The sequence below is a fragment of the Protomyctophum bolini genome, assembly GCF_963924005.1.
Source record: "Protomyctophum bolini genome assembly, chromosome: 5".
Classification (NCBI taxonomy): domain Eukaryota; kingdom Metazoa; phylum Chordata; class Actinopteri; order Myctophiformes; family Myctophidae; genus Protomyctophum; species Protomyctophum bolini.
This window is the reverse complement of record NC_137866.1, coordinates 44,014,753-44,032,887: the sequence shown is the minus strand read 5'-3', so window position 1 is coordinate 44,032,887 and position 18,135 is coordinate 44,014,753. Positions and strand designations below refer to the sequence as shown.

The 18,135-nt window shown below is 44.8% G+C and overlaps 1 protein-coding gene across 1 annotated transcript; it reads right to left on the bottom strand.

The window, feature by feature from the left end:
* Nucleotides 1–588: 588 nt before the first annotated feature.
* LOC308315144 (N-fatty-acyl-amino acid synthase/hydrolase PM20D1.2-like) lies at nt 589–15,029 on the bottom strand (the record flags this gene model as incomplete). The annotated part of the gene is made up of 11 exons (XM_080762983.1): nt 589–718; nt 11,070–11,169; nt 11,284–11,449; nt 11,577–11,648; nt 12,209–12,287; nt 12,371–12,432; nt 12,529–12,604; nt 12,806–12,925; nt 13,178–13,305; nt 14,600–14,686; nt 14,769–15,029. 11 exons carry the CDS (start codon nt 15,027–15,029, stop codon nt 589–591), a joined length of 1,281 nt encoding a protein of 426 aa, XP_080619109.1.
* Between the last annotated feature and the right edge of the window lie 3,106 nt (nt 15,030–18,135).

The following is an 18,135-nucleotide window of genomic DNA, read 5'->3' as shown; positions in this document are numbered from 1 at the left end:
TTCAAATTTCAACAATAAATCACAGCATTCATTAGTGAAACTTTCATGTCTATTATTTAATAACTCATGGAAATGTGCTTTTTCAAAAAGAGTGTATACAAAGTGCCAAAGGTTTCACAGCTCATTTTCAAAATCAAACTGGTTGTCAATTATTTATTTCTGCCAGGAACTAAAACAACATATCAAGAACATAAATTCTAAAACGACTTTTGTGCTAACTGACATTGCTGAAAAGTACAAACAGTGCATTTCTTTTGTCAAAAAGGGGAAAGGGAAAAGGTGTAAGTCACTTCAAGTATTACATAGATTTTACAATATATTAACTTCTTAACTTAAATTATATATTATTTTATCAGCAACAAGTCAAAACTTTAAATTAAGATTACCAAGAACTTTTACCAAAGGTAAAGAAAGATAAGCTTAAGGTTTAAGAACATTGAAAGTTGAAACCAACCCTATATCTGATAAACCACATCTTTCACAACATGTGTTGTGAAAGAAAAAGTGGTTAAATTGACTGCATTCCAAGTCACAGCTAGACTTATTTTGGTCCTGAAAATTAGACATGTTGTCTTTGGATGCCGCTCGTTACAGGTCATGGTCAGAGTTGTGAGGATCAGGAAGCTTCTGAATGTCGCCGTTTTGGAACAGGTTGAAGTAAAAAATTACAATTTCTTCATAATTCTTCTTAGCAATCCTTTCATTGATACCATGGATCCTGAAAACAAATGGCTAAAATGTTATGTTTTCCAAAACATCATACTTGAGGCCCATTCATACTCAAACGATTCAACGATACGTACTGTTTGTACAAACTGCATCTTCTACTATACAAGTGAAAAGGTGTACCCATACTCATTCTTCCTGCTCTATCTCCGACCGAACCACACTTTCACCACACATCTCTATATGCAAAATAAATTCGGAACGCTCCCCGAACTGACATAGGCTATTTTTTAGCCGTTCAAGTGTCTTATTTACTCTATTAAATATTACTTTTATGAAACATTCCTACACGGAACACGGAATCACTGCTGCCCCAACACGGTCAGAAACAAGCCCAACCAGCCCACAAACAAGCCCTTTAAACCACGCTACTTACATACACTACAACTCGCTTACAATTCGCAAACCTGGCAACACCCTGCCTCTTACGTCACCAGCTCTGTTGCCAACTACGTTCACTTAATGGGGCCAGTCTTTCACAGTGACACACATGTTACATGAACCACGCGCCCGGGATGGTTTCTACCCCTCAATGTCGTATTTGCTGCGCCCTTCTAATGCTGCGCCACGCCTACTCTACACTCACTGCTTGCAGCAGCAGCACTCGCTGGGAGCTGGGTCTGCAGGCGACCCTCGCGCAGGACATTGATGAGAGACAGAAGGAACAGGAGAGATTATACGATCGCTATTTCGCTTATTCCATCTAAATCTCTTTATTTACAAAAAAAATGACTCGACGATTCCCTTAGTTACATCAACATTGTTCTTTGACATTAATCGGATTGTGCCAACATATCACCCTTACACCGATCACTTTGCCTATTTTCGCCACACAGCCAATTTACTTCCGCGAGCGGCCGGGCCATTCCGCCCATGCGAATGCATGGAGAAAAAAAAGAGACGAAAATCCAGCTGTATCGGAGCAGTGCCACACACACACACAGTCAGTCACACACACACACACACACACACACACACACACACACACAGAGAGGAGTTGACAAGTGAGAGAACGAGACGGCTGTTGCGTTTCACCATGGCCAGTGCTGTTGTAGACAGCGACGACGATGATACACGGAAATAAGTGTGGAAAAGAAAACGAGCAGACATCACAAAGAAATCGATCTGTCCAACGACGATGGTACAAAGACAACAACACAGCCAACTATATTCTTATACAGAAAAGCTCTCAGCTAATTCGCCCCGTGCAAAACAATTAACGCACGGAGTTGCGGTCTGCATAGCTGCAGACATGCGACCACTATCAGTGGTGGAAAACGCTGGCTTTCAATATTTAATGAGAGTTGCAGAACAGCAGAACCACGTTACAAAATGCCATGCAGGTCACACATGTTTTCACTCCTAAAATGTATCAAACTAATAATACATGTGAAACGTTGCCCGTTAAAATCGTTTTGTCTAAAAGATCGTCAAATATATGGCCGTTAGTACTGTTAATTCAACATCCGGTGAGGGGAGGATACGGATTGTGTATGGAAATCAGCGCATACAGTGGGTGGGCTTTAGACCGGATGTAAGCCACATCCACTAAATGTACACTAAATAGAAATAGTATAAAATACTGCATAAAATGGTGTAGCCTACTGCAGCTATTTATAACCAGGTAGTGTATAAGTGAAATTGAACACTTAAATTAGTATTTAATACTTGAACTAACAACAGATGGGTCTATATACTATTTGACTTTTTTTTTTTTTCTTTCTTTTACTTACTTAGAGCTTAACAAGAATGTTACAAGTCATCTCATCTTCAAGAAACATTTAAAAAATGTTAGGGCATAAAACCCAAAGTTGTTAAACCTTTTATTATTCTCATTCTGAATTGTTATTTATAGAAAATAAATGTGACTTATTGGGAAACAAGTGTTTTTCTTTACAAACCAAGATATTGGCCTAAATTATAATGAATATAGCCCTCAATGCTGAAAAAGAAGGTTTTAAAAAAATAGATTGAAAAAATGTAATCGAACATCGAAGCAAATCGTGAGCTTCAAATCGAAAATTGAATTGAATCGTGGACTAGGCGAATCGTGATAGCGAATCGAACATCGAATCGAATCGTGAGCTGCAAATCGAAAATTGAATTGAATCGTGGACTAGGCGAATCGTGACAGCCCTAATGTATACATACGCCTGCACGCGCACACACACGCACATGCACGCCTGTAAGGCCCCCCCCACACACACACACACACACACCAACATGCGATTCATTAAATAACTATTTCTCCGCACGCGCGCACACAACATTATTCACGTGAAGCCTACAGGGAATTACCGACGGAATGTATATACACACACACACACACACACACACACTCCCGGCTCACACGCTTAGAATTTATAGATGCGCGATTACATAACAGCTGGGCGTCATTATAGCGAGCCTTAACATGTTGACTACACTACACTACACATAATAACTTATAACCCGTTTTCAGCTTAAAGCAATTATATTTCATTGAAGCAACTCCTTAGCATTGTTTTCATACCATGGATGTGATAAGAAAATGTATCAAACATAAGGGAAATATTAAATAGTATCGGGTGTACCAGTTTGGGCTTTTCTTTTTTTTCAATGGGGCAATACATTGATTAAACAAACGTTTGATTGATTGAGTTGTACAATTTTATACAACCCTAAACTACTTTTAGAATACACTACACAATACAATACAATTTTAGAACATATAATATTGGCCAATATGTCAAATATGTAAATATTACATATAATGGCATTGAATGGAAGCGGACCATTTGTAACACATGTTACAAATGACCCGCTTTTGCAAGTTTTCTTTGCAGTTGCTTACAGACCAGAATGAATGTGAATTCCGTCTAAACACGATGCAAACTAATGAAGAACATAAGCATGAACACATCCATGTGGATTTTTATTCACCAACACCAAAGACAAAAATTGTAGCACACATATACTCCAGGTGTAAAATTATACGCATTTTGAAGGTAAACACTTCAAACTTCCTTGCTGTACACATACTGACGCGATGGCGTCATGGTGGCGTTGACCAATCAAGAGATAACGTCCATGTTACAACCGTGAAGCGTTACAACCTTGGCGGCTCTCCCCTACATTTGTTACTAACATTAGGTTGTGGCGAAGTAGAAACGTGGCGAGCAGATAGTGTGTTTTGGACAAACAGGCTAGGTATTGGTGTTGATTTGGGTCAACTGGACAAACAGCGTGGTGTTGTTTTGTGTCTGTGTTTGTGTTGGAGCACCTCAGTGTGGCCGTACAGGTCATGTGCAACCTCTTCCACAGAGAGATGGAGACACTAAATCTCAGCTGGACAAACATGTTGGCACGCATGCATCGCTGCCTTGCATGCTGTGTGCTACTGTTGAGTCTGTCACTTACTTTGACTGATTTATGGCATTGTCTTTCTGTTAAAATCCAACTATGTTAATTTAAGAAATCTGGCCATATAGGTCATTGTTTATTCTCTGTGCACACGTGTAGCCTATTGTATGTCAGACTGTATGTCTGTCCCAGTCACAATCCTTTAGTAATTAGGCTGTGGAAATATTCAGGACAAAACAATGGTACATTTCCAATAACCCATCCGTTACTACATGTGGAGTCAACTCCCGCCATTTATTTCTTCCCATAGTGCGTGGCGAAGTAGCTCTGGGATGAGTGCGCGCGAAGCGCGCACGAAATTCTAGTATCTTACAAGTGAGAAGTGGGCGGAAGTGGCGCTGCTATCATGCAGCCATTATCATGCAACCGTTATCACTGCCCCCACTTTCCATTGCTATGCCTTCTAGTTGTATACAAACGAGTCACGTCCCCATAGAAAGACGCACAGTGGTGTCAGGCTACGAGGGAGCGTTTGGTCTGTGACATGATCGCACCAAACTTGTTTTCAATGAATGCTAGACTGAAGACTAGATTTTATTTGTAAAATTCTAAATTAATGCTTTGTAGACATACAGAGTGCAAGAACTACCAGGGTTTTCACATGAGACAAACAAAAGAATACAATTTGGCGGGAGTGCGTCTTTAACTACAACTGGGTCACACAGTTGGATTGTGAGAGTGTCGAGCGGCCAAGGCAACAAATGAATGGAGACCAGTCCAGGGGCACCTTCAATAAGGCTTTATTTTTTCATCACTTTGACAGTATTATGCATCACAACCTGTCATCTCTTGAGTTCAATACAACTGACTGCTTTTTATGGTGCAGTCCATTCCCTGGTTAGCCCATACCATTCCCCAGGGGTAAACATGATATATATACAACACATACAGAATTACATTCCTCATAGTCCCTCCCAATCCCCCCTGCTCCATTTCCCACTTGGTCCCTCCCGGAACTATAAGAGGGGTGCCTATACCCAGAGGGAACTCATTTGCCCGAACACCACCCTGAGAGGAGGATGAGAATAGACAGAGGTAAGTTTAGACAGAGATTTACATTCCTTCTTTACAAGTCTTCTCCTGATACTGGTCAATTAGAAAGTATATGCTGTCCTATTTATACCTCAACTAATGTGCCTTATCTCTGCTCATTTGTAGGTGTCTGAGGAGATCCACCACTTCAGAGAATCAACAACTCAGTGTCCCCCCCTTAACTTCAATAAATGCATTTGTTACAATTTGTGTCCTTATTTACATTATACATTATACATAGAATTGGGTTAGCATCTGCATTAGGTATAGTGACGGCGTCCGCCGTCACATTTCCTCCCCCCTCTCCCAAGAGTACAGTACCTCAGCCCTCATGTACCCGTGAGAGACAGTCGGCCACCAGGTTGGCCTTCCCTGGTCGATACTGAACTGTGAAGTCATAGGGTTGCAAGGCCAGGTACCACCCAGTGAGACGCGTGTTCGAGTCCCTCATCCTGTTCAGCCACTGTAGAGCCCTATGATCAGTCTCCAGGAGAAAGTGCCGGCCCAGCAAATAGTATTTCAGTGATTCAATGGCCCACTTCATGGCCAGGCACTCCTTCTCCACTGTCGAGTACCTTGTCTCTCGTTCCTCCAGCTTGCGGCTCAGGAACAGCAGTGGACGGCTCTCTCCCTCCCCTTCTTGTAGAAGCACTGCCCCAAGGCCGACACCTGAGGCATCTGTTTGTAGTGTAAACGGTCGGGCAAAGTCAGGAGTGTGGAGAACAGTCTCACTTGTAATGGCATTCTTTAGATCTTTGAACGCTCGCTCACACTCATCCGTCCATCTCACCTTGTTTGGGGCTGAGTCTTTAGTGAGGTCGGAGAGAATAGCTGCCCTCTCTGAACAATGGGGTATGAATTTCCGATACCACCCTACCAGCCCTAGGAACCCCCGAACCTTCTTCTTAGTGGTGGGGGTGGGGTATGAATGGATGGCATCCACTTTCCCCACTCGAGGTTTGATTACCCCCTGTCCAACAATATGGCCCAGATACTCCACCTGTTTCTGTGCCAATGCACACTTGCGTGGATTTATGGTGAGCCCCGCCCTTTTAATCAGGTGGAGGACCTCTTGCAGATGGGCCACATGTTCCTTCCATGACTGGGAAAAAATGACACAATCATCCAAGTATGCTGCTGCAAACTCCGGCACGCCCCTCAGTACTTGGTCCATGAGACGTTGAAATGTTGCTGGTGCCCCCTGTAGGCCAAACGGCATCACTTTGAATTGAAACATACCATATGGTGTCGTAAATGCTGTCAGCTCCTTGGTCTCAGGTGCCAGGGCAAGTTGCCAATACCCCTTGCTTAAGTCAAGTGTGGAGATAAATGCGGCGTCCCCCACCCTCTCCAGCAACTCATCAATCCTGGGCATGGGATAGGCTTCCATCTTAGACACTGAATTGAGGTACCTGAAATCAATACAAAATCTCAGTGAGCCATCCTTTTTTGGCACCAACACAATAGGGCTACACCACTCACTGTTTGATGTTTCAATTATGCCCATTTGCAGCATCAGTTCAATCTCCTCCTTAAGTTTGGGCACTATACGTTCCGGGATCCTGTAGCACTTCCGGCGGGGTGTAGCATCCATTTTTAGGTATACCTTGTGCTGTGCCAGTGTTGTAAAGCCAGGCTTTTCTTGGAACAGCTGAGGGTCCAGCATTGCTCTCATCTCCTCCTGCTGGTCAGGCTGGAGATGAGAGAGGTCCACTGCACTGGGCTTGGTGACCTCGGTGGGGAACGACTGCTCTCTCTGCTCCTCATCCTCATGAGCACAGACCAACAACTGTTGCTGGGCTGGTTGCTGGCTTGGTATTAATTGCTCCTGAAAAACCTTCAGTAGGTTAACATGAAAATGCTGGTATTTTTTCAATTTGTCAGGCATGTACAGTTCATAGGTTACCTGTCCCAGGCGCTTGGTGATTTGGTACGGCCCCTGCCATTTGGCCAACAGCTTACAGTCACTAGTTGGAAGGAGCAGCAACACCCGTTGACCTGGCAACAATGTCCTGTCCCTGGCCTTCTTGTCATACCAGGTCTTTTGGGCGGTTTGGGCTGTCCTCATGTGCTCTTGTGCTAGAGCAGTCATCTGTTCAAGTCTCTCTCTCATTTTGATCACATAGGCAACCACACTCTCCTGATCTGTAGTCGGCTTCTCCCAATGTTCTCTCAGGAGATCCAGTGGCCCCCTCACCTGACGACCATAGAGAAGCTCAAATGGTGAGAAGCCTGTTGACGCCTGTGGCACCTCACGATATGCAAACAGCAAATAGGGCAGCCATTGGTCCCAATCAGAGCCTGTATTGTCCACAAACTTCCGCAGCATGCCCTTTAGTGTCTGATTAAATCTCTCCACTAACCCGTCCGTCTCGGGGTGGTAAGGGGTGGTCTTGATGCCCTTCACTCCTAGCAGCTGATAAACCTGCTGCAATAGTTTTGACAGGAAGTTTGTAGCACAATCTGTAAGGACCTCTCTAGGCACCCCTACCCTTGAAAATAGTTGCAACAGACAATTGGCAATCTGTCTGGCTTTGATAGATCTGAGGGGAAATGCTTCTGGATAACGGGTGGCGTAATCACAAATAACTAGGATATATCTGTGGCCTGAGGAACTTTTTTCAAGGGGCCCCACAATATCCATGCCTATTCTGTGAAAAGGGGTGTCAATAATAGGTAATGGTTGAAGCTGTGCACGGGCTACTCCTCTAGCTGATGATAGCTGACATGTTTCACATGAAGCACAAAAGCCTTTCAACTGGGTGTACATGCCTGGCCAAACAAACCTACTGGCAATTCTATCCATGGATTTCTGAAATGCTAAGTGTCCTGCCCAGGGTATAGAGTGACCTAGCTCCATCACTTTATGTGTAAGGCTCTGTGGCAAAACTAAGGCCTCCACCTGATCCTGTAGCTGGTAGAGAATGCCATTCTTAATCACATAGCTCGCCTCTGCTAAACAGTCTGCCTTGCCCTGTTTCTCCCCCTCCACCTCTGACACTTTATCAAACCACGCGGTTAGTGTAGGGTCAGCTTGCTGCAGTGCTGCTATGTCTGATGGAATGTGAAAATTCAGTGGCTCACTGGGCTTTGCCGTTTCCTCACACTGTATCCTGGCCGTAGCCAAAACCTTTTCCCTCCTTCTCTGAGCTCTGGACTTTGGTTGCTTGACCGGGCCTGCCTTCAACTCAGCATGATAATATGGTAACTCTTCTAGAGTATTTATTTTCTTCTGAGCTCTGGTTATGACCACGTTGCATGCTGTATCTGTAGGGTGGGGTTCTAGCTGCTGCTGCTGCTCAGCCTCCTCTGTGCCCTCATTGATAACCTGGTTTCTCTCTTTTGACTGCTGTATCAAGTCTAACAGTGTGGGGACATCGTTGCCAAGCACAACTGGATACGGTAATGTGGGCACTAATGTGACTGGCATGAGATAAGTCTGTCCACCTACAGTAAGATACACCTCAGCTGTGGGGTACACTTTCTGATCCCCATGAACACAACAAATGTTTGCCGTGGTGTCACTCCACAGCTCTCTAGGGACTATGCTGGACAACACAACAGACTGACAGCTGCCTGTGTCTAGAAGGGCCTCCTCTCTCTGACCGTTGACTAACACTGGTGCAGTGTGCATTTTGTCTTGAGCTGAGACTGAGTGGGTGGGTCTGGGTACTGAACATAACAAAGAAGGTTTATTCTGTCTGTTAGCAGGGCACGAGTACTGTGTATGGCCCATCTCATTACACTGATAACATCGTATGTCTGGTCTAGAACTGGGAAAAGACTTAGTGGTGTTAGGTTTACTGTAAGAACTTTGCCTGGCACTGGATTGACCTCTAGCCTGAGCTTGACCACCCCCCTTTGACTTACTGCCTCCAGTGTAGTAGTTGTCACGGCCATATGTGGGTCCTCTGCTCCCAGATCTGGCCGACAGAAAAATCTCATCCAGTCGGGAGGCCTCTCCCGCTGACTTCGGGTCACGTTCTCGGATCCAAACCTCCATTTCTGGATCCACCATCCTCAAGAACTGCTCTAGGATCAGTCATTCTGAAATATCCTTCACAGTGGAGGTATCTGGTTTGACCCATTTCGTAAACAAGTCCTTCAACCGCACATAAAGCTCCTGTGGGGTTTCTTCCTGATGAATGTCCAGTGACCGGAACCTTCTTCTGTAGGTGTCCACTGTGATCTCATATTTAGCTAGAATCCCTTCCTTGATTTTGTCGTAGTCTTCAGAATCTGCAAAGTCCATGAGAACATAAGCACTGCGTGCCTTACCCGTGAGCAAAGGGACTAATTGAATAGCCCACTCCTCTTTTGGCCAATGACAAACAGTGGCCATCCTTTCAAAGGTTGTCAGGTAGTGTTCAATATCATCATCCTGGGTGAGTGGTATTAACCTAGGGTCTCTGTGTCGTATCTGTGGTGGTGCTGGATCGTTTCGTCGTCTGATGCTCACCCCCATATTTCTCCCACTCTCCTGGTGTTGGCTGGTTCCCGGATTCTCCTCCTCCTCCTCCTCACCAGCATCACCACGGTAGTCCCCCTCATCCTCACCATCCTCTCCTCTGTCCGCCATGTCTCTCCAGTCATTCATCTGTGCTTGCATGTGCAACACCTGCTGGTGGATCTTTTTCCATCTCTCGTCTTGGCGTTCAGCCTCTCTTTCCATCCGCTTGTCTCTAGTAGTCTGGGTGACAGCCATTGACTTCACCAGGTCACTCAACTCGTCCAGTTTGTCAGGCTTACTGGCTGCTCCGTCCTCCTGCTGGTCAATTGCTGTACTTGGCTCCCCATCATCTGGTTCCTCTTGCTGTTCTTGTTTCTTGTCCTTCTCCTTTCCTCTGGTCTTGCTGGCCATAGTTATGTGCTATTAAAGCACCCGCCAGTCCAGAGAGGCTGGGACCACCACTGCTACCACTTGTGAGAGTGTCGAGCGGCCAAGGCAACAAATGAATGGAGACCAGTCCAGGGGCACCTTCAATAAGGCTTTATTTTTTCATCACTTTGACAGTATTATGCATCACAACCTGTCATCTCTTGAGTTCAATACAACTGACTGCTTTTTATGGTGCAGTCCATTCCCTGGTTAGCCCATACCATTCCCCAGGGGTAAACATGATATATATACAACACATACAGAATTACATTCCTCATAGTCCCTCACAATCCCCCCTGCTCCATTTCCCACTTGGTCCCTCCCGGAACTATAAGAGGGGTGCCTATACCCAGAGGGAACTCATTTGCCCGAACACCACCCTGAGAGGAGGATGAGAATAGACAGAGGTAAGTTTAGACAGAGATTTACATTCCTTCTTTACAAGTCTTCTCCTGATACTGGTCAATTAGAAAGTATATGCTGTCCTATTTATACCTCAACTAATGTGCCTTATCTCTGCTCATTTGTAGGTGTCTGAGGAGATCCACCACTTCAGAGAATCAACAACTCAGTGTCCCCCCCTTAACTTCAATAAATGCATTTGTTACAATTTGTGTCCTTATTTACATTATACATTATACATAGAATTGGGTTAGCATCTGCATTAGGTATAGTGACGGCGTCCGCCGTCACATGGATCATAAGACTGCCTTCCACACCTCCGGCACACTTCCGCCCCAGAGTGTAAATTGTTCCGGCCTCCCGTCGACACGCATAGCTCCAACAAACTGCAGCGGCCAATGAGGGATCTATTATTTTTAATATCTACAGTATGAGTCAGTGTTCTCCGCTGTTTTCTACCAGGGAGGGGAGGGGGCGAGCGCTCAGACTGGTGAACCAATAGGATCTGCCAGCTGATCCAGCCGGCACCTGCCTCTCTATACCAGAAATCATGCTGGCTGGGCCAGGCTATATTGACAGCAACAGACTTGGTTGAGTGAACCATCACTCACCATTTGAAAATTCTTACCTTTGAGCATCGCCAGGTTTGAGCCAGATAGGAGCAAAGCGATAGATATCATTGGTCATCTCCTTGAAGTGACGGCTGTCTGTGTTCCCAATACAAATACCTGCATGTTGAACATTTTGGATAAAATAATTACCTCATGGTCATGGATTGTAAGAAATAGAACCACCACTCCACCAGTGAAAAGAATCCTATCCCATTTACACATGGTTCTGACCTGGTGCCACGGTTACTTGTGGGAACATGTCGAGCACCGTTTTCTTGATGATCTGGTAACCGAAGGAGGTTTCATCATACGAACTGACAGGCAGAGGGTCGAATCCTGACACAAGCTCTATCTTCACACGCTCGTCCCCAACAGTGGACTGGATCAGGTCCATAATCTGAACAACACACATCTCAGCTGCTACACATTCTCACTCCCAGGCTGTAATATGGTGATGAGTTGGGTAACATCTACTGTAACTGTACTATACCTAGCAACTTTGTCTGAAAGGGGCTGAATCTCACCTCTTTTAACGTCTGTGCTGAATGGATACGCAGATTGACGAAGGCCTCAGCAAGCGAAGGGAGGATATTCACCTGGGTGTGGAGGAAGGAAAATGGTGAACAGTAGGGAAAATAAATTCAAAATATAACAGATAGGAAAAGGGAGCAGCTAAATGCTTTATTGAGGTAAGTGTCCCAGAAATATACAAGCACCTGTAAAGCTGTATAGTGTCCCAGAAAATTATAAGCACCTGTAAAGCTGTGAAGAACTAATACAGTCTAATGTCTGTGTAGTTTGTTTGACCCAAAACGCTTCTACTCTCAGAAACCTTCCGGGTGAACTTTTCTTTCATACATATAGATTTCCGGCGCCCCCCGACGTTTTCATTGCTCGGTTTCCATCACCGCATGGAAGAAGACTTTGGCAAAATGCCGGAAGGTAGGCTAGAAGCCTATACCCTCATTTTATTTCAAACTTGTATTGCAATGTATGTATGTTTGGTTTCACTTGATTGACGTCATACAAACACACATTTTTAACTTAATTAGTTGATATGAACATGCAGACTCAACGTGCGCCAAGAACCCTTTCAGCGTGTCTTGTTCCACTGCCATATTGTACTGTACATAATAACCTTATTGTAAAAACGTACCTTAACTCCTGCATTAAACATGGTGACAGCAGTGGTGGTTCTTACAAAAGCATTGGTGTCAGGTCTTCGTTCCATCATTCTGCAACATGAAGCATTCTTATCTATTTATTCCTATTTATGCTTAATTAAACATATTTAGTCCCCCAGTGGACATTTAATTACCTGCCAATAAGTGGAGAAAACAGCCACAGGTTCGACATGATGAGTTTCAGTGGAAGCCCGAACTGTTAAATCATAGAAGTAGAACTGGTGATAAAAAAATATTGCAAAGAGATGTTTGATGTCACATGACTGGTAGCAGATTTACAGCAGTGTCTTGCCTTATGAGCCAGATGTTCAAAGGTTCCACGTTCAGGTCCCTGTCCAAACAGTCTAGGCATTGGGTTCTCCTCTAGCCTTAAAACACAGCAAGTGAAGAGACAGTATGTCAGTAAGTCTTGGATATTACTAATTAATCTCAACAACAAGGCAACTTAAAAGTTGTGCATAGGTGAGCCAAGTCAGTGGCTCAGTAAGTTTACTTTCAGCTCCCCCTAGAGGATACGCTGGGGGGATAAAACTCTACTGTAGTCCAAAATTTTGATTTCTTTGTAGCACCTTTTTACTGCTGTAGCCAAGATACCAATGCTGCTCTCACTGGGAGGCATGGAGGAATGACCTGGAAATGTAGACACACTCAGCTTTACTGTAGCTTGACCTTTCTCACTTACACCAATCCTACAAAACAGAGAGAGAGAGTGAGAGAGATGGTTGTTGTTGGGATCATAATGCATTGTATCTGCTAGTAAAGACGATAGTTCAATAAGTTGTGTGTTTCTATCTCTACTTTTCAGTGGGTTGTGCTTAAACTGTATACAACAATGGCTGCAAAACATAAACTGTGTTTCGTAATGGCTCTAAATAACAGGAAGTTTGGAACAATGGGTGTGTTGCTTTTTTCTACAATGTCCGTCAGCGATGGTTCGTCACAGAGCAGCGGGTCCGTCCACACCACTGATGACTCCATCCAGAACCGCCAGACCCTCGTCCAGGACAAACGCCAGCTGCACGCCGCGTTGTTTCAGCGGTAGCAAGACCACTCGCCCTTGGCGAGCAGTCTGGGCGATTGGTCTTGGCGACTTGCCAAAAGGGGAAGTCCACTCGTCCCGAGGGGAAGACCACTTGGCCCGGGGCGAAATGTCTTCACCTTTTGGCGAGTGGTCTTCACTTTTTGGCTAGTGTTTTCTAAACTTTCAGCAACTGCAGCCTTTGCTAGCTACTGTGCTAAATCCGTCTTTTATATAATTTGATCAATCCATGACATCCATGCGCGTCGCGGTGAAATCCGTCGTTTCTATAATTTGATCAATCCATGACATTGTTGTTAGAAGAACAGCTCAAATATTGAATGTGAAGACATGGTGTAGTACAAATCCTGGTGTGATCTTCTTAAAAGGATCATAACACACGTCTAAGGTATTTTTCCCCTGACTATCTGTTGGTAAGGTTTTGACTCTTTCACATCAGTGCACGGCTGATTCAAGCCATGCATTTAGGGGTAAAAAGGTACCTAAGGTAATGTAAACATTTTTTTTATTTAGCAATTAAAAGCATGGGTCTAAACCTACAAGTAACTTCATGGAATAAATTATAGCCTACTTGCAGTGTTAGCTGCAAGCAGTTTTACGCCACATGTATTTATTTGAAAACTCATTTCTCATTATTCAGGGGGTTTGCTATTCAGATGTAATTCAGTCAGTATAGGTCTATTAGAAGTGTGATTGATTACAACAACAATGGCTACGTTTACATGAAGGGTGATCATTCCGAATAAATACTTCAGAATAAAATACATCCGATGTAATGTTTTTTGCCGCGAGTTTACATGGGAAATGGTCATTCCGAACGAATGTTTACATGGATCGTCAATCATCACTGCATACTGCAGCCTGCTTCACGTTTTTTGGGGGGGATTTCAGAGCTGCAAAATGCAAGAAATAACGCACTTTATGTGCAAACTCCTCGGTGCGCCTTGGATATGAGCGCCTTGGAATTGGAGCGCAATGGAAATGACTAAATGTCAATGAGCATGCTCAGGGTCGAGTGGTCTTCCCCTTTTGCCGAGAAGGCTTCACTTTCTGGGGCGATTGGTCTTGGCGACTCGCCTCGGAAAGTAAAGACTTCTCGGCAAAAGGGGAAGGTCACTCGCCAAAGGTGAAGTTCACTCGCCGAGGCGAGAAGTCCGGTATTCGTTTCAGCAGACGCGCTATGTTCACGGCCCCCTGGTAACCTGACACCTTTACCCAAACATACACACACGCGTACTTAAATTGAATTTCTATTCTCAGTGACATGTTGAATGTCAGAGGGAAAATAATTGAGACATTAGTTGTTCATCATTGGTTAACGTACCTCTTCATCGTGTCCCATGCCGATATAAAAGCCCCTGCGTGGTTTATAGCCTTTCATCAGCAAGTACTCCAGAGCCTGGAGAATTCCCTGGGAGAAAAGAAGTTAAAGGGTGTTCAATAAATAACCTTTGACTTGGTGCACTGCTAGCCTGTCACACACCATTTCTTACCATAAGAGAGTGCTTGTCATCAATGGTCCCTCTGCCATAAATGAAACCATTCATCTCCTTAGCAGAGAATGGCGGAGCTTCCCAGCCGTCAGCCTCGGACGCAGGAACTACGTCGATGTGGGCCAATAGCATGTAAGGTACCAGACGAGGCTGGGTACCTGCCACCCATAACAGGTGACTGTAGTTGGAAACGAGCTCATGCTGGACCAGGCCCGAAGAAAAGACTGTTGGAAAGGCTGAAACGAGGAGACAGGCGTACATAACTTTTCAACATATTTCCCTTTTGTGCATATTGCATACAGTGTGACAGTGTGACTACCCTACACTTCACCGCATGAACCGTAGCAAGTAACTAGCATCTCTATTCTTGCCTCGACCTGTCATACTTAAACAATCTACAATGCGGTGCATTGTGAGTTGTAGATTGGCTATTTTCAGTGACGGGATTTCTAGGCTACACTCGGTGAGTCGGTGTAGAGGGAAAAGTCACACCCGTATGAAGTGAGGGGTGCTCTTACCATCGTACATCATGGCGTAAATTCTCCATTCATTGTCAATGGGAATTTAATGTTTGTGTAGGACAAAAATCTACACCAATAGCTGAATATAGCCTCTCAAAAAAGAAGGGGACCAAGTATAGACCTGGGGGCATGGTTAACTTCCAGTTCCTTCATTGATACACAAAGTAACTGAGGCTATAGTCTATAATGTCCAGTGTTGGGACGTAACGTAACGTAAATAACGCGTTACAGTAACGCCGTTACGTTCGGCAGTAACGGTTGCTGTAACGCTTTATTTTTTGTTAATTCAGTAACTTGTTACCGTTACTACATGGTGCGTTATTCCGTTACTCTTCCGTTATTTATCATGTAGTCGCGATCGGGGAGAATGAGAAGAACTGTCACGCTTGCCTTGCGGGGGAAGAGGAGGAGTGTGTGTGTGTGTGTGTGTGTGTGTGTGTGTGTGTGTGTGTACTACACGTGGTGATGCGCAAGTTTGTTTACTCTGACTAGTGTCATGGCGGCGCCCATATCGCTAATGGCTATATTCCTCCTTATTTCCTTCAACTGCTCCAATCCAGCACAAAGTACAGTCAAAGTAAGATGTTGAGTCCCAGCAAATTATGATGATCCGGGACCCATTCCCACCGGCTATACCACCGTGTGTTTGTTTATGTCGGTCGCGCGTGTGTGTCGTGTGCGCCGTATATGCACATGTGAGCGAGCGAGCGAGAGAAAAAAAGAGAGAGAGAGAGAGAGAGAGAGAGAGAGAGAGAGACACTGAAAGAGGCTGCGCGTGTGCGTTCGTGTGTGTGTGTGTGTGTGAGAGAGACACACAGTGTGCGTAGCCTAGCTAGTAGCTACTTTTGAGCGAGAGAGAGACGGACAGATACTGAAAGAGACTTTGCGCGTGTGTGTTTGATTATCAAATATTAATTCTGGTTTTGGTCTTACTTTGTTTATAAATCCAGACTCAAATTAGTATTGCCACCACCACCAATAAGAGCAGCTATGAGCTATCTCAGCCTATCTGCACAGTATACAACATATTCACTGGAGCAGTGTAACTGGAACCCTCATGTTGTTGGTTGTAGCCTACTTGTATTCAGTTGTTTGCTATAAATATGTATTGATAGGCCTACATAGCATCATCACCACCAGTCCCCCCTGCTATTGGTATTATTATCACTGTACTGAACTGAAGGCATGAATGAATGGCCTGGAAGTGGGAGCCCGTTTTTCTTTTTGAGTGGTGCAACCACTCTATTATAGACAACTATGTGTGTCCCTGGTTGGCTGGCTGTGTCTCCGTGCCCCTGGGTCTGAGCACGGAAATAGCATATTTTCTCCACCAAGTGTTTTGGATGCGGGGCGGCTCGCCGGAATCGGCACCGGCGAGCCGAGCCGAAATGTAACGAAAAAGTTACTTTTCGAAGTAACGCTTTACTTTTTGGTTTAAGTAACAGTAAAGTAACTAAGTTACTTTTGAAATGATGTAACTAGTAACTGTAACTAGTTACTTTTTAAAAGTAACGGTCCCAACACTGATAATGTCATGTCAGTACTATGCCTAGACTCATAGGAGGCCTTAAGTATGTTTCACCAGTTTCAATTGAAACGGGCCTCCATCCTCAAAATGCTTGTCATTCAGCCTCACTTTGAGTTGCTCAGTGGACTGTCTCTCACACAGCGATATGGATAAAAATATCACACCCGCGTGACGTATCACCATACATCACATTCCGTACTCAGCCAGTCAGCTTGAGCACATTCCGCGCATGCATGCATGCGCACACACACACACACACACACACACACACACACACACACACACACACACACACACACACACACACACACACACACACACACACACACACACACACACACAGCCTCAAAATACAACACAGCTCAGTGTTAGGGAACCCTGTAGCGTGTGGAAGACCCATAGATCCATAGACCCCAAGGTAGCCGCAATGAAGTAATAAATGTAGCAATAGAGTTCAAAGGGTGCAGATGAAGAACAGCTGCACTAATTGGCGTCGTTAAGGTGTGCATGGCAACAGTTTGTGTCTTGTGTGATGTCACAACAGAAGATATATAAGATGATGCACCGTGTTGAAAATGACTGTAGATGTCGAGAGAGAGAGAGAAGGAAGAGAGAGAGAGACAGACAGAGAGAGACAGACAGACAGGGTGATGTTGTCTTGGACCGTTTCCAAAGCAGGAGGACCAAAGAAAGCCTATCATGCTGCTGTAGCAGTGAGGAACAAACTGTATTCCTTTGGAGGCTACTGTGATGGATGGACCATCAACAACATGGAACAGATGGATGTCCATGTCTTCTACACAGTGTCTTTATGCTGGAAGAAGTTACCTCCAGTGGAACCAGGAAGAGGAGACGGTCACCTTGAGGCTCCATCCAAGCGCTGGGGCCACACAGCTGTGTTGGTTGAAGATACAGTCTACATCTGGGGAGGGTCTTGGAAAGAGCAGTATTACAATGTGCTTTATGCATTTGATGTTGACTCCCACAGATGGTTCCAACCCAAGGTTTCTGGGACTGTTTCAGAGGAGAGGAGCTGGCACTCAGCCTGTGTGTTGGAGAAGGTCATGTTTATCCATGGAGGAGACACCAAGCTGAACGGATTGGCGACTAATGACATGTACAAGTTGGACACCAGCTCAATGGTCTGGACTTTAATTAACACCAGAGGAACTCCACCTCCTGATTCACACAGTCACTCTGCCACCATCGTTGGGACAAAGATGTTTGTATTTGGGGCCTGGATGGGGTACCAGAGGTTCTTCAACACCATCAGAGTGTTTGACACAGAGACCAACGTCTGGCTGAACACACCTTCTGC